Source organism: Lygodium microphyllum, chromosome 6 (assembly GCF_053477565.2).
Source record: "Lygodium microphyllum isolate KBCC chromosome 6, Lygodium_microphyllum_v1.1.10, whole genome shotgun sequence".
In the NCBI taxonomy this organism is placed as follows: Eukaryota; Viridiplantae; Streptophyta; class Polypodiopsida; order Schizaeales; family Lygodiaceae; genus Lygodium; species Lygodium microphyllum.
In genome coordinates this window covers 78,157,101-78,184,395 of record NC_141140.1, presented here as the reverse complement: position 1 = coordinate 78,184,395, position 27,295 = coordinate 78,157,101, and the positions used below count along the sequence as shown (strand labels likewise).

General features: G+C 36.7%; 1 protein-coding gene across 2 annotated transcripts in view; it reads left to right on the top strand.

The window, feature by feature from the left end:
• Window positions 1–13,659: 13,659 nt before the first annotated feature.
• LOC148034710 (GABA transporter 1-like) overlaps window positions 13,660–27,295 on the top strand; it is a 28,834-nt gene continuing 15,198 nt past the window's right edge. Inside the window, exons 1-2 of one of the 2 annotated variants that reach the window (XM_087679674.1) lie at window positions 13,660–13,873; window positions 14,219–14,452. In XM_087679674.1, coding sequence (XP_087535800.1) covers window positions 13,750–13,873; window positions 14,219–14,452 — 358 coding nt within the window. In that variant the 5' untranslated portion in view covers window positions 13,660–13,749. Of the gene's footprint in view, window positions 13,878–14,218; window positions 14,453–27,295 lie in introns of both variants that reach the window. The other variant, XM_087679675.1, reaches the window with a different exon arrangement.

Here is a 27,295-nt window from a genome sequence, read left to right as displayed (position 1 = left end):
GGCATCATACCCTCAGGATGGGATAGCAATTGTCCTCAATTGCTATTAGCTCAATGTGGAGCAAGCACTAAGGGGTAAGAACTTAGGTCGTGGGCGTGCATCCATTGGGTCTATTCAACAAGATGATTTTTAAACTTAACCAAATATCTAGAATATCTATGGCCAGTTCTAGTAGTCATAAAGTCAGTGTTTAGAATAGTATCAAGTTCAATGATTTCAGTTTCTTCTTCTAACAAATGAGGATTTTCATAAACAGTGTGGACAAGTAATTGCCCTTTAAAAGGTTGTAGCAAACTGATATGAAAAGTATTATGGATCTTCCAATGTTTTGGCAGTTCTAATTTAAATGCATTGTCATTGTTCTTGTGAAATATTTTGAAAGGTCCATAAAACCTAGGTGCTAATTTAACAACAAGGTATTTCTCAACACTTTGCAATCTTCTCTTTTCAATATGTAATCAATCACCAACATTGAAACTCATGGCTTGTCTTTTATTATTAGCTTATTTAGTGTATGATTGCTAGGCTTTCACAATCATATATTTAACTTTATCAAAAATAGTAGCATGCATATTGGCAATATCATCAGCAGTTTTAACTTTATTCGACAATGATGTGACAGGTGTAGGCAATCTATGTTCATAAATGATTTCAAAATGTGCTTTATGAGTAGCTGTGTGTGGTGTATTATTGTATGCAAATTGAAGTAGATGCAATTGTGTGTCCCATGTTTGTGGTTTTAAAATTGTGTATCCACGCAAAAGATCTAGAATGGTACTATTAGTAGCTTTTGTTTGCCCGTTGGTTTCAAGATTGAATGAAAATGAAACATCAATCTTAGTATCCAAATTAGCAAACAAAGTAGTCCAAAAATTATTACAAAATCTACTATCAGATTAAAAATAGTAACTTTTGGCAAACCATGATTAGTGAAAACAGTCTTCAAAAACAATTGTGCACCTTGAGATGCAGTTAATGTTTTCTTGCATGGTAGAAAATATGCATGTTTACTAAATTGATCTACCATAGTCCGAATCATATCATGATTAGCTTATGTATTAGGCAAACCAGTTATAAAATCCATTGAAATATGTTCCCATGGACAGTTAGGAATTGGTGAAGTCATTAACAAACCATATTGCTTACCATAATGTTGCTTGACTCTTTGGCAAATTAAACACTCAGAAACAAAGTTAGAAACATCAAACTCCATTTGCGACCAATAAAAATCTTCAACCAATGTTCTTAAAGTGAAAATAATACCTCTATGACCTTGAATGGAGGACAATGAATTCCGTGCAACACAAATGATCTAAATTGAACAATGGCACACAATCTTTTCTTATAAAATATAAATCCATTAGAATAAGATAAAGAATCAATTGAAATCCAATTGTTAGCGACTAGTTTGTTCCAATCAGCTTGAAAACTGGGATCATGGTATAGGTATCCTTCATATAGGAGTAAGGAAATCAAAAGATAGAACGGAAATATTACAGATAGTTGGTCTTCTACTCAAGGCATTGATAACAAAATTTTCTCTTCCTGGTTGATATTGGATAAATGGATGAAAAATTTGAATGAAACCAGCCCATTTAATATGACGATCAAAAATTTGTGGCTGACTAAGGAGATGCTTAATACTTTGTTTGTCAATTTTAATCATAAATTTGGATCCCATCAGATAGTGTTTCCATTGACGTAAGGCTTGAACTATAGCAAATAATTCTTTATCATAGGTGGAATGCTTCAATTTAGAAGGTTTAAGTTTGCAACTAGAATAGGCTATGGGATGTGAATCTTGTTTGAGGGCAGCTCCTATTCTTGATCCGCTAGCATTAGTGACTACTAGAAAGAATGGTAGATTAAAATTAGGTAATTACAAGACATCTGTATGTGTTAAAGCATGTTTCAACAAATCAAAAGACTTTTGCTGGTTGTCAGACCATTGATACACAACACCTTTCTTTAACAATTTCGTCAAAAAGGCAATGCAAGCAATGAAAAAATTCTCACAAATTTTTAATAAAAGCTGGCAAGGCCTAAGAAAGAATGCAATTCATGCACATTTTTAGGAATTGGCCAATTCAAAATTGCCTCTATCTTTTTGAGATCGACATGAATACCATCAAAAGAGACAATGTAACCTAAATATTCAATCTGGGTTTGGAAAAATTCACTCTTGTCAAGGTTAGCATATAATTGATTCTCTTTCAAAAATTGGAAAAGTAAATTTAGATGTTCACAATGCTCATTCTCATCCTTAGTGAAAACCAATATATCATCAAAGAAAACAATCACACAATTCTAATACTTCAAAAATATATGATTCATCATACGATTGAATGTAGCTAGTGCATTGGTCAAACTAAAAGGCATAAGAAAAATTTCATAATGACCAAATTGAGTTCTAAATGCAGTCTTAAAAATGTCATGTGTATCCATGCGTACGTGATAATATCCAAATTTGAGGTCTATCTTGCTAAAAATAGTGGCGCCTTGAAGTTTATCCATGAGGTCGTCTACCCTAGGGATCGGATATCTATTCTTAATAGTGATTTTTTTTAGGGCATGATAGTCAATGCACATCTTATAGGTATTATTTTTCTTTTTAACTAATAGGACAGATGCACCAAAGTGAGAACTAATGGGCCTAATGAGTCCTCACTTCAATAGTTCTTCAACTTGTGCTTGAATTTCTTTTTGTTCAATCTGATTGTGTCTATAAGGTGCTTTACATGGTGGTCAAGAACCTGGGTTTAAATCTATTTTACGGTCTTCAGGATGTATAGATGCTAAACCAGGTGGTAAATTAGCAGCAAAACAATATTTAAATTGTGAAAGAAATTGTGCATACCTAGGATGCATCTGATTTTTCTTATCTTCAATTTCATTCACCCATATTAAATATGATTTACTACCTTTTCTGAATGTACGTTTAGCCTGTGTGTGACTAAGCAGTGGAAAATTATCAAAGGTGTGCAATCCATGTAATGTGATTTGGGTTTCGTTAAAATGAATTTTCATGAAATGTGTGGAATAATCTATATTAGGGTTATATTTGTGACGCCAAGGCATTCCTAAAATAATATTACAACCAAGAAATTTTTACGCTCAATAAAATCACTGATTTTAATCTCTAAATCATACACTTTTTGTGTACCATTGTATCTACTGCCTAAGAATACAATATTTATGCGACAATGAGTTGGAACAATAGATAAATTCAATTCATTTACCAACTTTGTGGAAATAAAATCATGTGTGCTTCCATCATCATGCAAAACAATCTTTTCTTGACTATGTACAAAACATTTCATTGTCAATAACGAATGATGATTTGGCATATATAGTAAAGTATCTGAAGTATCGTTGATATCATCATCATATTCAGTGAAGTCTGGCATATCTTTATGGTCCTTGTCATCACTTGCTCTCAAGTGATTGATTTGAACAGTTTGCTTCTTGGACTCACAATTCGTTGCTAAGTGTCTAGGTTGATGACACTTGTAGCAAACCATAGGCTTTGCTTTGGAGACATTATTGGTAAGGGCTGGAAGTTTGGGTATATTGGGATTTGGCTGGAGGGAAGGCTTGGCGTTTGAATTTTTATTTGATGGTAAAGCAAGAGGTCGAGTAAAGTGATTTTGATTGAATCTTCGAAAGTTACAATTGAATTGCTTTGTACCAAAGTTACCATTAACCGAAAATTATTGCAGTCGCTTTTCTCATCCATGAATTTTATCCTTTGCATCATGCGCTAAAGAAATCGCATCCTCCAAAGTATTTGGCTTGAACATATTCACTTCTGCATAGAAGTGACCAAGTAAACCAGACATATACTTGCGCTTCTGGGTCACCTCAGGAACATCTTCAAGCATTCGAAGTTGAAGTAAAGCACTCCACAAATGCTCAATGTATTGCGGATGGATTCACGATCTCTTTGTTACAGGAGATCCCACTGTTTGATAGCTTTCTCATGGAATTGAGGTGGAAGGAAATTTTGCAAAAATTTCTTTTGAAATGCTTTCCAAGTAGAGGGACATGTGTACTGCACCATAAACAAATGCTCATTTCTGTCATCACCCTGTCTACTAGAAGATGCATAATTCCCTTGTTGCAATTTTCCATTCATGATGTCATTCTGCTTTTTATAGCAGTCTTTAGCCATATGACCCATTTTACCACATTAGAAACATTCAACATTGTTGTTTGCATTTTGGCCTCTTTGCCATCCACCACGACCTCTTTGGCTCCCCCTGCCTCTAGAGTTACCACGTCCTCCTCCATAGGACTGGTTTTCTTGAGTTTGCTACATATTCTGATTTCTACCACGGCCTCCAGATCGGCCTCCTCTACCTCTACCTCTGCCTCTTCCAGCATTTCAATAGAAGACAGCTTCTTTTGAAGTTCCTCCTGAAGAAGATGCACCACGATTTCTCTGCTCCTCAGAAATTCGAAGAGCAATCAACTCCTCAAAATCAGGAAATCTTTCACAGATGGAAATGGATGTTCGAAACTGTGCATAATACTTTCCTAGACCATTCAAGGTCACAAAAACTAAATCATCATCTTCCACTGGCAACCCAATGGAAGCAAGTGCATCTGCAATCTTCTTCACCTTCATGTGGTAGTCATTGATGCTCATACTTTCTCTTTGCACATTGTGCAACTCTTGCTTAAGCTGCATTTTCCTGGCTTGCGTATTTGTGCTATACATTTTTGACAAAGTATCCCATGCCTCCTTTGGCATACTTGCATCCTGAATATGCACAATCATAGATTCTGAAATACTGATAGGTAGCCATAACTTTTCTGGCTCTCTCATGCCATCCTTTAAATGCCTGCATTTGTTGTTGATTGGGAACATTAGGAAGAACCGGTTCTTCTTCATTTCCTGCAACGAATTCCCAATATCCTTTTCCCATAAGGAAATTCGTCATTCTAAATTTCCATGCTTGGAAGTTGTTCTTGTTAAGCTTTTCAGTGACAATCTGTGAAAGAGAATTAGACGCCATTACAGAACACTGCAAAAAATTCTGTCACTGCAAAAAACACAGCTTCAGCCTCACAAGGGCAAATATGCAAAACTGACGAAAGTGGTATTTAACCACACAGTCACTTCCTAGTGACGATTTTGCATCAACAGGCAACAAGGATGATTCTGTAACTCCCAATGTCTCTACGCACAGGCATATGATGCAATTTCTATGGTAACTTTTCATCAACCTGTAGAACAGTGGTTGCACAGCAAAAAAACAAGGCCTTTTCCTGAGTGCGTGCGGAAAACTTCCACCTCCAAAACAGGCCCTAAAATGGCCTCGAATCAAAAAAACAGGGCAACCAAGGGCTAAAGGGCATCTCAATCTGAGACGATGCACTCTTGCACTTTCCGACTGTGCTACCTGCAGAGACTTGCTCCCAAACTCAAAAAATGAATGCAACACTAGTCCTCTTACCAGAACACCGCGAACTTGGTTTGCTTTCTTGAGCTCCTTACCACGAACCAGGATCTGATACCATGTCAAGATTGTGGGAGAGAAGGAAGGAGTCTCACTTGTAGCTTTCTCACTTGCACAATGGGGGAATACACACAAAGGTGGAGGCTGAAAACAGTTTTCCTCTTCTTAGTTGTGTAAGCCAAAAAGAACACTAGTACATAGAAATAGAAGAACCCTATATATGGGTCTCAAACCAAACTCAACTAACTAAGGTGGCATACTAACTGAACCATGAACTAGAGTAGATAAGGATAGCTGTCATCTAGCTATTATTCATGGGCGGTGTACCAACCGCATCTGCAGCTAACAAGTCGGTGACATAAATGCACAATGGTCACCCTGGCATATCACGAGTGGAGCTTGATATCTCAACAAAAAATACAAGAGTGGCCACAATTACTTCCATATGCTTTATGGGCTAATTGCACTATTCATAGTGCTATGATAGGATATATATCCACAAAGTTGATAAATAGGCAAAATTTGATTATACAAATAGCAAAAGAAACTACTAAATGGAATGTACTACAATGGAAAGAAATATATTCTATAGCTAGGTTTTATTTGTCTCTTAGATTTCTATTGCTTCTTACCTTCAACTTCTATAGATTTCCTATTCTTTCTACTACAAACTCTTCTTACTTGAGTCTTGAAAATTTTTGACCATATAGATAAATTCCTTGACACCAATGCAAAATCTTAAGGACTCACCCTCATGTCCTACAGAACCTAGATCAGCACAATGCAAGGGGAAGACAATAAATATCTTGAGATCCCATCCTCGCATTGTACAAGTCTTGGACCACCCTGCCACAACATATTGGGGGGGGGGGGGGGGGGGATGCAAAATCTGAATGTCCCATCCTTTGTTGTGTGAGACTTGGACCATCATAATGAGAGAGGAGGTTGTGGCAAAATCTCGAGACCCCCACCCTCATGTTGTGTAATCTTAGGCTAGCCCAATACAAGGGGAAGGGGGAGGGGGAGGGGGAGAGGGGGATTCAAAATCTCACAAATTCCACCCTCACATTTTGTAGGACCTAGAGCATACACAACATGAAGGGAGGAGCTCTGAGATCCCAACCTCACATTTTGTAGGACCTAGGACATACACAACATGAAGGGGGGGCTCTGAGATCCCACCCTCGCATTTTGTAGGACCAAGAATGACATAATGTGAAGGATGGGCTTAAATGGCCATACAACAATACGCCACCTTGCAGTGTGCTTCCCTAGGCCCCTAGCCCCCAAAATTGATATTATCTAAGGCAATGCCTCGAGATTTTGCACAACCCCTCACATTGTGTGAGTCCTACCTCTTTTATCCCTTTTTTTTATTTTTCAAATTTTCTACTATTTAGAGTTATTGTATGGTTTATCTTCTACTTTTTCATAGAGATGGCTTGGATAAAGTAAACTGCCAAACAAGAGTTGATGAGAGACCCTCACATTGCATAAAAGGGATTGACATTTGGAAAGAGTACACCTAGTTTGCAAGCTAGAGCTTAGTGGAAACACTATTATGTGGTGTAGCTCTGTCCTAAAGGAGGTAAAGAGAATCATAAAGCATGCTGAGGTAGCCATCCTAAAGTTACCATTCACACTAGGGTGGTCAAAGAGATACGTGAGCAAAACAATCTAGAGTTTCACTGGCATTCTTCGACCTTAGATTGTACATGAGGCTCGAGAAGACTTCATGGTTGGGCTTTTCTAAGATGCATACATTTTGGTTGCACATCCATGTAGGGTGATGGTTATGACAAAGGACTTCACATCCCTTGATTTTGAGGTCTAGATATGAAATGTTGAGTTTAGTGGAGATAACTAATAGGAAAATGAAGGGGGCTTTGGATATTCTTCCCCTTAAAAAGATTAGGAAGGTGAAGGTGATAGATGTGATAGATGGACAATCCCATTCTCACAATATAAGGTTAAATGCACAAAATACAAGCAAAGAATAACATGAGTTACATGAGATGAAGAGGAAGAATCTTTGGGAGAGGCACAATAGAATGCAAAAGGAGAACCACGAGGCCCCAGAAATAGTAGGCCCACATCTTGATGTGATGCTACCTCTAAGAAGGCCATACCAATAGCCAACTAAGTTATTTTCACTTCAATGAAGAGGTATTTTAGTACTTGCATGCCTTCATAGGGAGGTCAGTGATCTTGTAATGTGAATGTTGGCCTTCAATATGCTTAAATTTTAATATTGTGAAATTTTTATATGTTTCTCATTATAAGTAGATGGCTTGACACTTTTTTTAAATTTGCTTTTGTTTTTTAGTTCTTGTAAATTTTCCATTTGATCAATAAGAGAATGCGTTCATATTAAACTCTCTCTTATCCGCAATGCTAATAGGAGAGAAAACATCACTTCTAGACCAATGCCCTTGGTATAAGTACTGCAATCCAAATCTTGTGCAATATCTCACTGGATCTTGATATTATACTTTCTTGCCAATTCAATAGAATTATATTATGATAGTGTGAAGCAATATGTTCCTTAAGCCTATGAGAAGGAGGGGGGAGAGAGAGATCCTAAGAGAGATGAGACTAACATTGTTTCTATGTACCAAAATAGATCTGTAACTTATCAAGGGCTTTGAGGATGATATTTGTGACAACAGAATGTCAAATAACATCAAAATTATCAATTGCAAAGTGCCAGAGTAGGGTGGCTGCCACATCTACAATTTGACAATTTGCTACAATGCCAAACTACTCCTCGTAGAGCATCTACTCAAGCTATAGACAAGCAATGTAAGTTAATGTTTTTATTATTGGCCTAGTATAAATGTTAGACACTTAATACTTAGCCTCATTTTGTATGATTTTATGCAGGAAAATCGTATTGCAAAGTATACAGATGATGACCATCTTATGTTTAGAGCTGAAATAGTGGAAAATATCATCGATTGTGCATTGTAGAGAAATACTTTGATACGACTTAGTTATGTGCCTTCCTCACAATCACCACCCAGATATGTTAGAGGGTCTGTACCCACATTGTTCATCCAAATGCTACAGATTTAGATTGTCTATATGATATCATAGATGACTCCAAGAGTTTGGATGCATTGAGTTTGGAGACAAAGAGAATGTAAAGACTGTAGATGAGCCCAATCACATGAGTGGTAGCTGTAAAATTTTGTATTTAAATCATAAATTTTCCTATTGTATATAAAATACATCTTTGTAATCAAATTACAAAATCATGTTTCTAATGAAATTCAAATTATGTTTATTACTTTTCATCGTTTTTACAAAGGTCGCATCTATATTTATTTTAGTTAGCATTTGATTGAAGAAAAACTTGTTTTGTGAGAATATCTCTACATGAACTATTTCTTTCTTTTATCTAAAGCACTTGCACATCAAGGTTACCAAACGTAACATTATTAATTTCAAAAAGCATATGTATCTTAGTTAATCTAACATATTTTTGGATTATATATTTTGTTTGCCTTACAACCATTGCACTTAAATAGATATGTATGATTGATATTTAGGTTCTTCTTTGCTTGGTCCATTTGCACTTAACATAAAGAGACATTTTCCCTTACCTTAAGCATTGTTAAGAGCTTATTCTCTAGCCAAACCTCTAATTTCATTATAGGATTATCAATGTAATCTTGTAAGCCTCAATAAATTGTTGCAATCTTTCCATCCATGCAATGTCATCTCTTGTAATAGTAGAAAGTCAAAATAAAATTTTGTGATGCAATTATTTCAATGGATTTTTGTTGCACTTTGGATGTAGTCCATATAGTTATTTCATATCCCAAGTTTGGCCTTCTAAAAGTCCATGCATTTCTTTGATTTGCATATAAACATTGATGATGTCTTCTTAACTTTCTCATCATAAAATAAGACCACAAAGACATGTAATGGCATGAATATTGTGATATTCACCTATTGACTTGCTACATTAGGTCATGGATATCTTTGAATATCTATTTAAATCTTTAATCTAAATCTAGAGAGTGGATAAGACTTAAGGAGATCCATATCCTATCATGCTTGATGGTCCATTGTACAGTTTGACCTTTTTTTTTACATCATCGACTGATGACCTATTTAATGTAACTTTGTACAAATGCTCACTAATAGAATCGTGAAATACATCAAAGATTCTAAATGTGCTTTCCATATATTGCCAATCTTTGAGGTTTGAAGGATATATATCTACAAAACATAGACAAACATTAGCAAATTTCAAAAATGCATAATCTAGTATAAACTTTGCCGATGTATCTTGAACTTATAGTTTGATCTATGGTGTGGCATATCAATGGGCCAATTTTGTAAGTGTAGTTTTGAGTGCATATACATATCTTATAGAAGCACCCCCTTGATTTTCCTTCTTGCACCTTTGAGCTTCAAATATTTCACTCACCCATTGTAAGTATCAATGAATTCATTTCATTTATTCTCCTCTTCTTTGTCTACAACATAACCCAAGTAGCAATAGATCAGATGGGGGTTAGGAATCCACCTTTGCTTGTTAGGATCAAAATTGTAGTACATTGTGATTTCTCTAATAGAAGAGGATGGACACTAGGGACATGAAGCTTCCATTGAAAGAGAAGATGAAGAAAAACAAGTTGTTGAATGAAAAGAGAGAATAGAAGAGCTTACATAAAATGGAGGGAGGAAATGCACTTTGTAAGATTGTTTAATATTTTTGCAAAAAACATAGAGATACTATAATGAAGGGAAAGCATTTCTATGTATTATTCAAGAATCTCAAGAAAACAATTATGAGAGACTACAAAATTATGTAAGATTGACAAGAAATATTTTTATTTAGTGTCTTGAATTGCATCAATACCTCTCTTTTTTATGCTCCATGAATTGTTTTTCTCAAAAATACATTTAACATATTTATTTTAATAATTTTTAACAATAAGATAAAAGACTTCAATTTTGGAAAACCCTATGTTCACCATAATAGTCTCTCCCTTTATTGGTTAAGAGACTTTCTCTCTCTAAAAGTAGAAGGCTCAAACTTGAGTCCAAATCTCTCCTAATGTCCACCTTAGGAGTATGTCACCATGAGGCATTTATTAGCCTATATGAAATGTACTTATTGGCCCATGTGAGGCATATTGATCAACCTATGTGAGGCATATTTATTAGCTTATGTGAGGTGTTTTTATTAGTCTGAATAAGCCATTTTTTAGCTATAGAGTTCTTCTCTATACGTTGGGGTATGTCATTAGTTGAATGCCTTTATAGTTAGTCAGGTGCCTTTAGAGTACCCTCTAATAACAACCCATGTTTAATCATTTATATTTTTAGTATTGTTGAAACTAATTTATTTATAATGATTCTCAAACTCATTTATTTATTTTTAGATTCAATTGATATGTAGAGGTAAGTGAGGATATGTCTACAGTACTAGGCTAAACATCAACTGATTTGGCTTATTTAATTTTTTTTATTGATGTTGTCAAATTTATTGATTTATTAGAGGCATGTCAATTGGTTTTTTAAAACAACATTGCCTACATTATCTTCCAATTATTATTTTCAAGGCATAATATTATTATCACTAGAAATGTATTTAGGCGTAAAGTTAGATTACTTATTTGATACAAAAAGGTTCAAAGACCTTAGTGCAATTAAGAAAGCAAAAATCTTGCTATATTTTTGTAATAAGGACTATTTTTGGGCAAAATATAACTCAAATCACTAGTGCATGCAATGAAGAGAGCCCTTTCAACACAAAGGGGCAAATTGTATCCAATATTTGTATCGTACCCTCTCTCTCTCTTTCTTTTTTCATATTCACTCTTTCTTACTAGTTTTCTTGCAATTTCTTGTGTATAAAATATTAGGCTATTGTGACATGATCCAATAAAGCAATCATATAATATGCATCTCAATAGTGTACGTTAACGGGTCAATATTAAGCTACTTAAGAAGATCTCATATACCATTGAGGATATTTCACACCCATTAGTAATTACAAGTTATGTATAAAGATGTGTAATATTTCACATATAGAGGGCCAAAAGAAAACATCAAAGTCCTTACATTCCACCTAGTCCATGTTAAATTGGCTAGGATCATGTCTTGCCAAACAGATAATTTAATAAATTGGTGTAATAGGGTTCAAAAATAAAAATAACCATGTAATTAAAGAAAGTAAAAAATATTATGAAGATCTAAAACTTTAAAAGAAAATATCAAAATAAAGTACACTATCTAACTAGCTTCAATGAAATCAAGTCCAAAATGGTTGTTTGAAAAATTACACATACTTTTTAGTTAACATTTAAAGATTTGCATGAGATAATGGTTTTGGACCCTCAAAGATATTCATCATTATTTATTGAGATCACAACAAGTGAACTTTTCTATGGGAGTTCAAGATTTAGAATGCCTATGTACATTATACCATCAATATGCATTCATAAACCCCTTAGACTAACATATCTTCCTAGATTGAATGTCCCCATTTCTTCATGAACTCATGGGTTTTTTCTAATATTTATTTAAAGAAGCTATCTTCTAATTTTAATTCTATATATTTTCTTAAAATATGAAAATTATATGATGAACTCTTGTGCTACCCTTATATATCTTACAATGAAACTTGAGTTTCCATTAGGTAGAAAACTATAAGTGACTTATTACTCATTGTCTCACCCAATTGGTACACCAAAAGGTGGTTGCATATTTATCTTTTGTATACAGAGTGATGTGCAATGTTGTGTATGTGAATTTTTAAATCTACACATGCAAAGTTATAAGCTTGATCCAAACACCCTAAATGGATCAAATTAATTAATTTGATGGAAATACCATTTTCTCATGAATCTAAGCAATGTGCTAATATATACAAGTGGATAGCCCAAAGGCTCAAGATCCAAGGGTAAAAAGAAAACAAGGAGAATGAAATTATTGAACTATGGTATGGAATGCACAAATGCCTATGATGTTATATTCGATGATAATGATAGTGGGTCACCAAAGAATTTCTTTTTCACAAGAGTTGAATACTCTGACATTGTTCAATAATTTTCTAAAAAGCTACTTCAATTTGTCTAGGCAACCAAGCAAATGGCATGGGAAATGCAGAGGATCTGTGATTAGGGTCATTCATAAATATATAAATATAACACATGAGCTCAACATAAGGAGTTTATAATTTATGATATGGCCATGGGCACAACAATAGTAGTAATAATGTAAATAATGGTCTAAATAATCATACATAAAATTTAGGCAAAACATAAAAGAGAAAATATTGAACAACAATCTAGTTGAATGATGAAAAGAACCCATTGAATACGTGTCAAAACTAAGTAGTAGTCAATTATATGAAAGGGATATATGCATAGACTTGATCATTTCTATTCAAACAAGATAAGCTCAAGAATAAGGACTTAGGTTATTCTAGAATTTTTCCTTTATTCGAAATAGAAAGCATGAACGTTCTAAAAGGCCTTTATAGAAAGCATGTAGAAACTTGTTCATTTTGATAATACTTCTTTTAGTGGTTAAAATTATTCCCTTTAGAGAATATGGCTCATTTTAAGAAAAGTCTTTTCACTATTCATCATATTTTAATTATGCATTCTTGTACTTGTTAGCAAAGATAAGAACACCTAAAGGAAGAAAAGATAATCAAATATTCTTGTGGCAACTTGTAAACTGATGTCTAAAGAGGCTACATATCTTGAAAGTAACCATAATAAATAATAATTTGACATACTAGTCCCTCTACTTTCAATTTTTTTTTAAAAAAAGAGCAACCGAATCCATGGATGATAATGTGGTAAGGTCATCCTTGAGATATGACCGTATATGTTTTGATTGTGTGAAAAAGTTGGTGATATCTTCTTTTAATTATTAACTCATTATGGGGGCGAGTAGCATGCGGAGGGGCTATGGGGGTGAGTAGCATGTGGAGGGGCCATGTTTAACTTTTCAAATAATGGATGTCTCCTATATTCAAGTGTCTTTTTCCAAATAAACTAGATAAGTCAAAATCATTCCAACTTTTCAAACTTTTCTTTTAAGTATCATTACACAAATATCTTTTCACAAAAAACAACATTTCAAAAAGGTAGCTCACACATTAGAGGCATGTTTTGAAAAAAAAACTTGACATATTTGATCCTCAAGGATCACAATTATTCAAGCACGTTATAAGTAAGGACTTTTGAACTAGATCTCTCCTCCTTCTATAGTATAAATATCAACTACAAGTTTTGAATACAGGATAGTAGAAAGGATGCCTACCAATAGTGGGGGGATTAATTGGTCGGAGCATCATCAACAAATTGCTATGGAAGGAGGGGAAGGAAAGGGGATTTCCAAGGAGCAACCAGGAACACTACTTGTGCTGGAATCCAAAGGCAAGTAGGTTAAAGTTTTCGAGTATTAGATTTGCAATAATTTGGGGCTAATCTCAAGTATGGTGGCATGAAGAAGTAAGGGAGCTTGATGTGTGGGTCATGAGGGAGGGTGAGGATGGAGGATGAAAAATAAGTTGGTACATTAAAGGGTGATGTAAGTAAGTAATGTAATTTCATGCAGGGACGAGGGTGCATGCGGGCTAGGGAGGGTAAGAATGATGTAAGTAAGTAATGGATGGCGATGTAATTTCATGGAGGGACGTGGGTTGCTTGGGCTAGTGAGAGAGGTGAGGGAGGGTAAGAATGATGTAAGTAAGTAATGGATAGTAATGTAATTTCATGCAGGGACGTGGGTGCATGCGGGCTACCATCTGACGACGGCGACGGCGGGGCCGCCGCTGCTGAGCTTGCCGTTTGCGATGGCGGGGCTGGGGTGGGCGTGGGGGCTGGTGGCGCTAACGGCGGGCGGCCTCCTCTCCTGCTACGCCTGCCTGCTCCTCTCCCGCGTCATGGAGCACCTCGAGGCCCACGAGGGCAAGCGCTCCATCCGCTACCGCGACATCGCCGCCCACATCCTCGGTATTCGTATTCATACTCCGCCTCCTCCTCCTCCTCCTCTTATGCTTCCCATTGCCTCCAAAATTTTGTACCTCGCACATGACATGTCTTGCTTAAGATTATCCGTCTTAGTTTTAATGTTACTATGTATAGTATACTTATATGTCTACTTTTATCAAAGTGGATTATATAAATATTTTTTTACTAACCAATATGCATATGTATTATATATCATATCGAGCTTTCAAAAACTTTGGGACATTTTGACATTTCTAATCAAGTAGCTCTAGTTATAAATGAAAGGTTTATAAAAGAGTGACAATGAAGAGCCAGTAGAGTGATGCTCAAGAATGTACTCTTTTAAGGTTTTACTCAACCTAGAATATAAAGAGATTTATATGGCTTGATTATTTGACTCACATTAAGTTCATAACTTTCATAGCTAAAGACGTTGCTTCTTTTGGTAAAATTGTCACTCAATGAGGTGGGATGTATTATGTTTTTTTCGTGTATTCACTTTATTAGTTATTTTACCCTTTTATACATGTGATTTTTTTCAATCAATATATATATAGCATTAAGAGGGGATTTTACTTGACTATTAAAATAGATTATGAGTAGTTAGGAACCACAATTTTGGGGTTTTTACCTAAAAATAGATTATGTGCAAATAACAAACACAATTTTGGGATTTTTTTAAGGTAACCTTTAGCTTGAGATATGGTACGCTTGATTCTTTTCAACCATTCACTATATGTATATTCTCTATATCATGTGTGTTCAAGGCCTATTTATCAATATCTTATCTGTGAATTTTCCTTGAATAAAATATAACTTGTTTAATTTAATTTATAAAATAACCCATTTATATGACACCCTTCTGTATGTGAAAAATGTATAAAATGATATTTTACAAATCTCTTATTTTGAACCCGCCTGATATACACATGTATTCATGAGTGACCCCCCAAGATCACCATATACCTCACAATAAGAGGGGGTTCTAGTTAATTGTTAACATATTATGTGTAAGTATCAAAGAAAAATTTGGGGTTGTTTAAAGGTAATTATACACTAAGTCACACAATAATGTGACATTCGAAGATCATGGATTCATTATCTAAGCAATATTCATAGCATATTACTTTTTTGTTTATTCACTAGCTCTCAAGTTGTGTTCTTTTAGCACCCATCACACATTTGGCTACTCAATCCCAATCAAACAATATGCTTTGAAGAGTATGCATGATAAGATTGGTCTTCTAAAGTGATTGCATAAAGACTAAGAAGGTCCAAGTTACAACCCTTGATTAAGTTTTTGGTACATACTAGCCCTCAAAATTTTAAAGGGTACCCTAAAGTTACACTTTGAAGGGTACTTTGGTAGTCGAAACCTAAAACTACTTAAGCCCTTTTCATTTTGAATGATAATTAAAGGGTAGTACAGACAATTTTTTTTGTGGTGGTTATTACAATTCAAAGAGAAAGAGATTTGGCAAAAGCTCAGGCACAAAGTGTCGCAGACATGCTCCCTATTCATCCCCTGATCTTCCACACAGTAAGGTCAACTCAAGTACAACACACATACACCAAACAATAACGTAGTTCTGACCATGGTTAAGTCAGTATGACTTAACCTTATTCAACTAAGGTAAGACTATGAGTTTGAATCTCAACACTCCCCCTCAAGCTCAAGTGGGGTACTTCACTCCAAGTAGCTCTCTGAAATGCACAAACTTATCTTTACCCAATGACTTGGTAAAGATATCTACAACTTAGTCTTCTGTCCTCACATGGACTAAATCAATGTCACATGCAATCACCTTTTCTTTGATAAAGTAATAGTGTACATCAATGTGCTTAGTCCTAGCATGATAGACAGGATTACTGGCTAGGAGCACACTACTCACGTTGTCACAATAGAGTGTGAGAGACCTAAATTCCTACATGCCGAAATCATCAAGAAGCTTCATGAGCCATGCTGCCTCACATACAGCTAATACAGCACCTCTATACTAGAAAGTGCAAATGTAGGTTGCTTCTTACTACTCTAACTGACCATACTCCTACTAAGGGAAAATGCATACCCACTAATAGATCTCCTCTCATAGGCACTTCCTGCCCAGTCAGCATCTCTATATCCTGTAAGCTCCAGAGGCTTACCATACTCATAGAATAGACTATAATCTAATGTAGCCTTCACATATCTCAAGATCCTCCTCACTACATCCAACTGCGGCTTCATAGGCTTCTGCATGAATTGGCTAATCAGTCCAACTGAATAGCTAAGATCCGGTCTAGTAATAGTAAGGTAAATCAAGCTACCCACCATTTGTCTATACATAGTGACATTCTCAATCTCATGTCCAACATCTGCAAGTAGCTTAACATTTTTCTCTAATGGAGTGCTCAAAGACTTGCAATCCAACATACCGTACTTGGTTAACATATCTTGTGCATACTGCTTTTGCAACAACCAAGTACCATGAGGTTTAAAGAAAGCCTCAATCCCAAGGAAATACTTCAATTCACCCAAATCTTTGAACTGAAATTCAGCATGTAACATTTCCTTGATCTCTCCAATTCCTGTGACATCATCACCTGTAATGATCAAGTCGTCCACATAGATTACTAATATCACATAACCGGCCTTTGTTTTCTTTGTAAATAGGCTATGATCAGCCTTGCCCATAGTGAAACCAAGTTTTTGAAAGCATGCACTTATCTTAGCATTCCAAGCTCTAGGTGCTTGCTTCAACCCATATAATGCTTTCTTCAATCTACACACATGTATAGGAAAATTTGGATGTACATAGCCCTCAGGCTTATCTATATATACTTCCCAACCAAATCACCATTGAGAAAAGCATTCTTCACATCCATCTAATACATACTCCATCCTTTAGATACTGCCAATGAAATCATTGTCCTCACAGTTTTCATTTTAGCAATAGGGCTGAATGTCTCCTCATAAACAAGACCATATTATTGTGCATACCCTTTTGCCACAAGTCTTGCCTTGTATCTTTCCAATGTGCCATCTGATTTGCACTTCACCTTGTATATCCATTTGCAGCCAATAGACATTTTGCCTTCAGGAAAATCAATGAAATCCCAAGTGTCATTTTCAGTCAATGCTAAATATTCCTCATCCATTTCCTTACACCAATGATCATCCAATTTAGCTTCAGAAAACTTTGTGGGTTTCTTGAAGCTAGTGACTTTTGCCATATATGCATAGTGCCTCACTGTGTAGCCACTCTATGTAAGCCTATCCACAGGCTTCCTGACTCTTTCTGATCTCCTCAATCGAGGTGCAGTATGAGACTCTCCTCTCTCATGAGGTGATACGTATCTATGTCTCACACCAGGAGTCACAACTGATGGAATACCAAACTCACTATCCAAGCTGTCAGTGCTGCCAAGCGAATCATAACCACAAGTGAGCGGCCCTATAACTTCATCAAGTTTGCCTTTGCCTTTATCCACATTTCTCCCCCTCACTAACATACCTGTGTCAGTGGATAAAGATGTTGAAGTCCTCAATCTACATGTCCAAGGACTAACTAATGTAATAGCATCTTTAGAAGGCCGAGAAATTGTTGCACTTTCATTTCTACCTACATGTACATAAGTCTCCTGACAAACATCATCATCATTCATCAAAGTGATCTTCTTGTCATGCCATGATTTCAGTTCATCAAATACTATATCTCTTGAGATTAATGTCTCATGAGTTAAAGGATTGTAGCATTTGTATGCTTTCCTATCTCATGCATACCCAATAAAGATGGCCTTTTCTTCCTTTGGATCAAGCTTCTTCCTCTTTTCATCTGGAACATGTACATATGCCAAGCATCCAAAGACATTAAGATGGCTAATGTTCAACTTTATCCCATAAAGCCTCTCATGAGGAGCCACCTCATGTATACCTGCTTTTGGTGTACGATTCATGGCATACACTACAGTCATTACAGCCTCTGCCCAATATGCATTTGGTAGGCTCTTCTCATTCAAAATGGCTCTAGCCGATTCCATGATCACCATGTTTTTCCTTTCAGCCATATCATTTTGTTGTGGTATGTACCTGCATGTCAATTGCCTTTTAATCCCATGGGCTGCCAAGAAGTGAACAAAGTTCTATAGAAACATATTCTCCACCACTATCAGATCTCAAGCATAAAATGTAGCAAGCCAATTCTTTCTCCACATGTCTTTTGAAATCATGAAAAGCATCCATGGCATCACTCTTGTGCTTCAACACATGCAACCATGTGTACCTCCTATAGTCATCTATGAATGACACATAGTAACGTGATCCCCCAAGAGGGGCATTCTATGAAGGTCCCCATACATCAGAAAGTACAAGATGTAATGGTCTAGTAGTAGTGCTTACATGCCTCATAAATGGAAGCCTTGATTGCTTCCCAAATTGACATGACTGACATACATGTCCCAATTCCACATGCTTGAATTTAGGGAGTCCAATTACAACTTACTTATGCTACATATTCTTCACTTTTTGAACATTTACATGACCAATCCTTTTATGTCTCAATGTCCCTTATTGCAGCATTGTCATGTGAATACATAGCAGCATTCAATGTTGGAATTTTTGTATCCAATGTAAACATCCTACCACTTCTTTTGCCTTTGGTAATGAGTTTGCATCCTTGACCATACTCTTCAATATAGCATCCATCTCTATTGAATCTAACTTGTAGATTCTGTTCAATCATTTGTCCCACAGAAAGCCAGTTTTTGGTTATGGAGGATACATGTAACACATCATAGAGACTCTTTTTCCTGTCACCATGCATCATCAAGGGAACAGTACCTGTATGTATAATTTCATGTTGCATATCATCCCCTATGCAAACATATCCATGAGCACCTTCTACCAATGTGTCAAACCACTCTCCACGAGTAGTCATGTGGTTAGATGCCCCTAAGTCTATATACCATACATCATCTGCTTTGCCTTGTGCAGGCAACCCTTTCTTCAAATGTTGCATAGCAAACAACCTGTCATCCTCCTACATACCACTACAAGAAGCATAATTACCATGTTGCCTCCCTCTTGCTTTCTGATCATTCTGCTTCTTGTAGAAATCCTTAGCTACATGCCTGTATTTGTCACAATAATGACAATCCTTATTTGCATTTGCTTGCTATCCATGACTCATTTGAGGCTGCTACCAAGTGCCTCTTTCTCTAAGTTAAATAACCTCCTCTTCCACGAGCATTTGAGGCACCTCTATTTGCTTAAGGCTGCCTATTTTTCCATCCAGTAGCTTGCTATCCACGGGCTGCATATGCATTTTCAGTACCTCTTCCTCTAAAATTTGATCTTCCTCTTCCACCTCTACCCCTTTGATTTGAGTAGAAGACGTTGTCCCTGTTGTTTTTAGACCCACTGGAACTTGAGTTGAGTCCAAGTTTCACTTCTTCATGCAATAGAAGTGCCACAAGCTCATCAAAGTCAGGCTACTCCTAACGCACTGAAATGGAAGTGTCAAACTGTTTATATTCCTATCCAAGTCCATGGAGAGGTAGTAGCCACCAAATCATCATCCTCAACTTTAACTCCAATTGAGCCTAGTTGTTCTACAATGGCTCTAATCTCACTGACATAGTCTTCAATAGACCTTCCATTCCTGGATATGTGGCTGAATTTTTGCTTCAATTATGTCTTTCTCGCATGAGTGACATGCCCATAATTCTTCATCAATAAGTCCCAAGTAGCTTTTGGGAAAGTACAATTTGCAATTTGCATAGCTTTTATGTCTGACATACATAATGACAACCAATGCAAGACCTTGCTGGCCTTTTCCAACCAAGTCCTATGTGCCTTTAACTAATCCTATGTTTTGGAGGTCTATCCTCTAGTAGCTTGGGCTCATCTTCAAGACCTGTAATTAGGTCCCAATAGCCTCTTCCAATTAAGAAATTATAAGACATCCTGAATTTTCGTAGAACAAAATTGTTGTAGTCTAGCTTCTCGCCAACTATCTAAGTGATAATAAATCCTTATCTCCTATGTTTGCCATTTCAAAGTCTTCAACTTTGCAAAACCAGTCAATTTCTTAAAATGCTAGCATGCAATATACTTCAGTGACCTGTACTGCAACCAATTTTTACTATAAAACTGCAGCAATGACCACTATTGCATTCTCAACCAATACATGTGCTTCTATTCCCATTCAACTACAGTTACAATGCATCAACAACTTTGCATTCCAATTTGATATGATGATTGCATAAGATCCAATACATGCAGGAAATAGATACTCAGTATTCCTTCAATTGATTGTTGAGAGACCTGATGTACAAGGTAAACATGACCTACAGAAATTGTTTCTAGAAAAGCTTTTACATGCATCAACAATGGGTCTATAGCCAGTGCACCTGCAGATATTACCTACTATGGAAGATTGGACCATCTCCACTAACAAGCTTGGGATTGTGTGCAAGGGTTTGCAAGTATCCGTATTCGAAGTGTCAGACAGTGCACTGTTCAGCCAAGCATACATGGACATGTATATTCCAGGTGTGCAATAGCCACATTGAGAGCCATGAAACCCTATAATTCTTTCTTGCACTACATGGAAGCCTTTCTATGTATTGCCTAGGCCCTCTATAGTAGTCACAAAGCACCCATCGATGGAGCAGAGCAAGATGAGGCAGGAATTAATGGTGAACTCTTCAATCTTAGTGGTCTTCAAGTCATATTTGGATAGCAAAACAAGACAAGCACCACATCCGCCATGAGTATGACACTCTCGGAGCTGTTCCCTAAGTCTCTGAGACCGCTCTTAGCTCACCTCATCCAAGGTCCTTGACCACAAAGGTTTGAGGCTCCAGTAAGCATTCTATATCTTGAGTCCACTGTTTGTCACACTTTCCACATTTCTGTATCTATGCCCTAGCACCTCTTTACAAGTGCAACTAAATAAACCGTGAAGTTGTCATCTATTTGTGTAGCAAAAGTGTGATGCTTCTGCAATTTAGAGTGCTACCTCAAGTTACCTCTGCTTTAAGTTGCCAAGTCCTGCTCCCTGCTGTGTTTGTCATTTCAGAAAAGCTAAAAATGAAGATCCCAGGCAATGGTAACGGCAAAGGGGACATGACAGCATCAAGATATAATAGGACACAAGTGCCACAAAACAGCCAACATTTCAATGAACTTTGCCACCATTACCCACGTCTTCCCAACCATATTTACCATCTTCAAAAATACAAAGCAATTTGCAGCCCTCTATTTTCGATGGCACAAATGACAATCCTCACAACACATGTAAGATGCCTCTTTAGGTGCATTGCTACTAAAGGCACCTGCAGCATTGAACTCTCACAATCCCCAAATAGCAATGTTATTTTGCATTATTGAAGACGTCCAAGCTAATTGGAGACAACTTTCTAGCTCTACGTAGATCTATTTGCTTTGTGAATTAATTCTAGCTCTATGTATCACTCAGTAGAGCAAACCTCGAGCTTAATGTGAGCCTGTGCTTTTGATTCCTAAGCTGTGCTTCCTTCAATCGTTCAGATTGCTTATTTTCTCAAGCTTGGCATGCCACTGGAGCAAGACACAAGCTACTTGCATGTGATGGAGTGTTCATAGCAGCATCGTCGTCATCATTCTCCCAAGATGCAAGAGGAGGGCTGATGATACTCGTGAGCACATTTCATTTTACTGCTGCGTTGTACAAACAGTGCTGTATCACAGCTCAAAATAGAGCAAACCAGAAGTCGAAGAGAGTGCATTAACCACAGGGAAAGACTGCCGCTTTCAAGGTGTCTGCACGCACAAAGGCTTCATCGACATCGCCATCATCATGAGAATGTGGTAGCTTGCAACAGGGACTATGTTTTGACGGAGCCTCAGACCGAGCATGCTCTGATACCATATTACAATTCAGAGAGAAAGAGATGGACAAAAGCTCAGGCGCACAAAGGTTAGCAAACATGCTCCCCATTCATCCCCTCATCTTCCACATAGTAAGGTCACCTCAAGTACAACACACATACACCAAAGAGTAACCTAGTTTTGACCATGGTTAAGTCAATATGACTTAACCTTATTCAACTAAGGTAAGACTCTGAGCTTGAATCTCAATAGTGGTCTTTCACCATAAGATTTTCTTTGATAGCTCTCTTATCACCTTTGCCCTTATGTGTGGAAGGGTTGAAACCCCAAGCTAAGTGGTTATAGTTCAAACAAGTTGTTGGTTCATTTTTTACTAGTGAACACACTTTGGAAAAAAATTTAACAATTATTTTGGAACCTCTTTGCAAATTTGGTTAGTTATGGACCAAGATTAGGCCATAGTATTCTGTGCACACTAAATATAAAGGAGAAAAAAAGGATTAGGATAATTAGTTTTCTTTTTGAAGTCATGATAAATTATAATGCATGTAGGTTAGTATTTTGGCATCAATTATGTCTAGCACCCTAAGTGTAAAGCCCTTATTAAAGGTAGTCCTAAATATTTTATGGGAGAATGACTTTAACTTTGGGAATAGGATAATTTTTTTTAAAGGATCATGTCATTCCATCAACATTCATTTTCCTATGTGTTTGGGCAAAGTCCATAATGGAGCTACTATTCATGCTATCATATGTACTATAGAGTTGGCATTGGCAAACTTTCTAGCATATAAGGTGGTGCAAAAATGGTCATTTATCCAAGACTTAGGGTTGGGATAGGTGAGCTTGCTCTAGGCATGAGACAAGATCAAAAGGTTGGGGATACTAGGTTAGGCCTAGATAGTGGATTTGGTGTTTGAGTTAAGGTGGATAAATCTCGATAGTATATGTGGAGTTGTGAGGCTTGTCAAGATAAATAGACTTGTCTTAATATGAGTGCCATCATTGGCATTGAATTTCTATGCACAGTTATCTGAGTAGAAAATTTATTACATCTAACTTGCTCTTACAAAAATGGGTAGAGTGGTAGACAAATAGTGTGCATGTAGGTAAACTATATAATATTGAGTTCTAGCCATCACAATTAGTAGACTAGAATGGAATAGCTACTTGATTGAGTACAATTTTTATTGATAATTTTTTGTAACCCTAAAGCAAATCCAGCTATTTCTACATTCTCTACTATTTCCTCAATACTCCTTGACACATAAACATAGTGAGGCATCATTTGATATATGACCATTCTAGTAAGGTCTTAAATGCTAATGTATTCTTATGTTGCTATTAACATTAGGGGTTTATTGAAAGGTAATGGGCCTATTAGTTAGGCTTGTGTTAGCAGATATGTCAGCTCACATGTGAGTTTATGCATGCAGAGTGGCTAAGCACATTATTTAGGATATTTTAGGCATTTTTTGTGGTCTTTATTTTGGTCATATTGAGCATTTATTACTGGCAAATCAACATTAAATACTGCTCGACCTTATCATTTTAAGGACATATTTTTTTCCTATATATTCAAGCTCCTCCTCCTCACTCAATCACTCATCTACCATCATACATGTGGAGACTCTATGGAGAGAGAAGCCAGTGTTAGTGCCCATGCAACAAGTGACTCAATATTGTATGCGATGGTCTCGTGTTGGACATACGGATTTTATTTCCTAAGCATACATATGAGTTCTCATATGTATTGTGTTCTTCAATGTTCTTTCTTTCCTTTCTCTTTTGTCTTGTGTTCAACAGTTGATTACAACACGTGTTTATGCTTCCATTGCTGCTCCACTTCTGACATGGTATCAGAGCTCAGGTTCTATGCTTCTGGTATGTTTTCTTTGCAACACAATATTAGTGAGTTTGGGAATCTCCCAATTCCCATTTTTTGAATACTAAAAAGGTGGCATCTGGATAACATGCCCATAAGTTTCTCAAAACCATATGATGTGACCTATCTTTGGAAAGTGCTTAAGAAATGGAATCTATTGAGCTTTAGAGCGCTCGATTTGGAGTTAATGTGTTCAAGTTATGAAAAATCCAAAGATTTGACAACGTGTCCCAAACTTATGGAAAATTCCTATATTCCTCAATATGGTGTTTTGCTATTTTCAAGACTATTTTGACCGATGCTGATCAGGTGACAACAGCTCCAACCAGGTGACCTATTTTTCCTATCTTTTTGTTGTTGATGTCAACATTTGTATAGCTTGCATCAGCACCTCTACTGCCTACGTGTATGTTCCAACCAGCATTTTAGTGTCTTTGCATCTCCTCCTGGCTAGGAGCCTGCATTATCATGACGTTTTCTCTATTTTAGCAATTTTTGGCTGATTTTTTGACTTCTTGTAGCGAATTTCTTCTTGTTTTGGTCATATTTTGGTGAATATTGCATGTGAACTCTCATTTTCTACAGTTTGTGCTTGTGGTTTGGCTATGTTCCCTCTCCAAATACCTTCTTTTCTCTACTTCTCTTCTAAATCCTCTACAGATGGCTCCTCCATGCATGTCCACTTATGATGAGTTACATGAACCTCATTATCTTACATGGAATGGTGTGATGAAAGCTCAATTTATACAAAAGTGGTTACGGTACGTGGTTTGTGGAGCTATTGAATGTTCTCAATGGCCTTCTCCTATTCCAGTTGATTTTGATGAAGACAACCATGAGAAAGCGGTGCTTACATGGGATTCGAATGATGCATGTGCTTACCCGGCCTTGCTTCAGTGTATTTCCAAAGAAGTCCTACTGGCAATTACCTCCTACAAGACATCTTCTGAAGTATGGACAAAGTTGCAGCTAATGTATACGGCACCTTCCACCATGAGGGCAATTACTCTTTATGGACAACTCTAGCAAATTCTGTTTGAGTCCAAAGATACTATCCAGTCTTTTCTACTTCCTGTGACCCAAATCCAAGATCAAGTTTGGCAAATGCAATCTACCCTTCCAGAGGCTCATCTAATTGGACTTGTACTCTCCAAACTTCCTCCAGTGTTTGATGGAATGGCAAATGCTTTGAGGGCATAGACATCATCAACTCCTCCTGATAGTTTTACACATATGACCTCCATGATGCTTGAGCATCAGGCATCATTGCGGTTATAGGAGAGGCTTTCATCCAGTTCTAGTGAGGCTCTTGTAGCTTCAAAGTGGGGTTCGAAGAAGAAGAAGTTGAAGACCCAGTGTTACCACTGTGGGAAGAAAGGTCATTTATGGAAGGACCGCAAAGAGTTTGCGGCTTCTCGGAAGAAGAAGGAGAAGAAGACCAAGAGGGATGTGGACTCCTCTGATGAGTCATCATCTACTTGAGACTCAAACTTCGATCCTCTAAACAAGGAGAAGTCCAATGCATGGAAGAAAGGTTCAACTTCTTTGAATCATGGGAAGGGCTTGATGGCCCCTTCCTTAGCTACTTTCTAGTGGTGGTGATGATGGCATCTCTCACAACTCTCCAATACCAAAGAGGGAGTGTGAGAAGGTGGGGAGATGGGACAGCCATGCCTCATATATACATCTATACAAATGCATAAGATCTTGAGAGGGACTTTCTTGACGCATCGATTGAAGTCTAGCAGTTCAAATTCTAGAGCTAGGATTAACATCGAGGTTCATGATGGGTTGTTTATTGGACATAGAGCGGGCTTAGCTCCTAGTCTTGAGCTCATACATGAGGGGACACTTTGCCAGTCTAGCCAAAGGTGGGGACTCCACGGTCATGTATGTTCCAGAGGCATTTTTGACAAGATGGTCATGTATGCTACTAAGAGACATTGGGACAAACACATAGTTATGCTATGATATTCTATATTTTCAAGAGCTAGTACGATTGGCATCGACATCAAGTTCTCTCTAAGGCACCTTGGTGGTGGCTTGATCACCCATTGCTTGGGTATCCATGGTTCTACTTGGTGGCTCTATGTTGTATGGTTTATGATTCATTCTCATTATACCATTGTATTGTATCAGATCACCCATGATCTGAGAGAGGGTGTTAGCAGATATGTCAACTCATGTGTGAGTCTGTGCATGCACAGCTGGGCACATTATTTACAATATTTTAGGCATTTTTATTATATTTATTTTGGTCATATTGAGCATTTATTGTTGGCCTACTATCCAAGCATTAAATGCTGATCGACAATCTGATCATTTTGAGGACATATTTTTGTCTTATATATTCATGCTCCTCCTTCTCACTCAATCAAACTCATCTGCCATCATACATCTAAGTTCTCATTTGTATTGTGTTCTTCAGTGTTCCTTCTTTCCTTTCTCTTTTGTCTTGTGTTCAGTAGTTTATTACATCACATGTTTATGCTTCCATTGCTGCTCCACTTCTCACATCTTGCACAACAATATACCTTCTTTATATTGGAATGGAAATATTTGTGATCTCTTCCATTAACAAGTCTAGGTAAGCATAAACATTATTACTTTACTAGGTTGCTCCTCATTATTGTCATGTTAATAGGTTTGATACTTAGATCTTCTCTTGCACCCTTATAACTACTTAAATAAGTATTACTTTACTAGGTTGCTCCTCATTATTGTCATGCTAATAGGTTTGATACTTAGATCTTCTCTTGCACCCTTATAACTACTTAAATAAGTATTATATACCTTCCTTCTCTAATTCAAGAGATTAAGAGAGGTCACTCCTCCTACTTAGTTAATAGCCTTGAAGGAGGATGATTGAAGGGAAGCAACAAAGTGAAGAAACTTAATGATAGTATAGATGGCCACTTAAATAAGGATTCTATACATTCTTTCTCTAATTCTCTATCAACTAATATGTACAAGAAGGGTTATGAGTTTTTAAAACTATCCCCATAGCATCATTAGTTGTTATAGGATCTTGCTTCCACAACCACCTTAAACAGCTTACATATATATATATATATATATATATATATATAAACCTTTGGGTAGCCAAAGT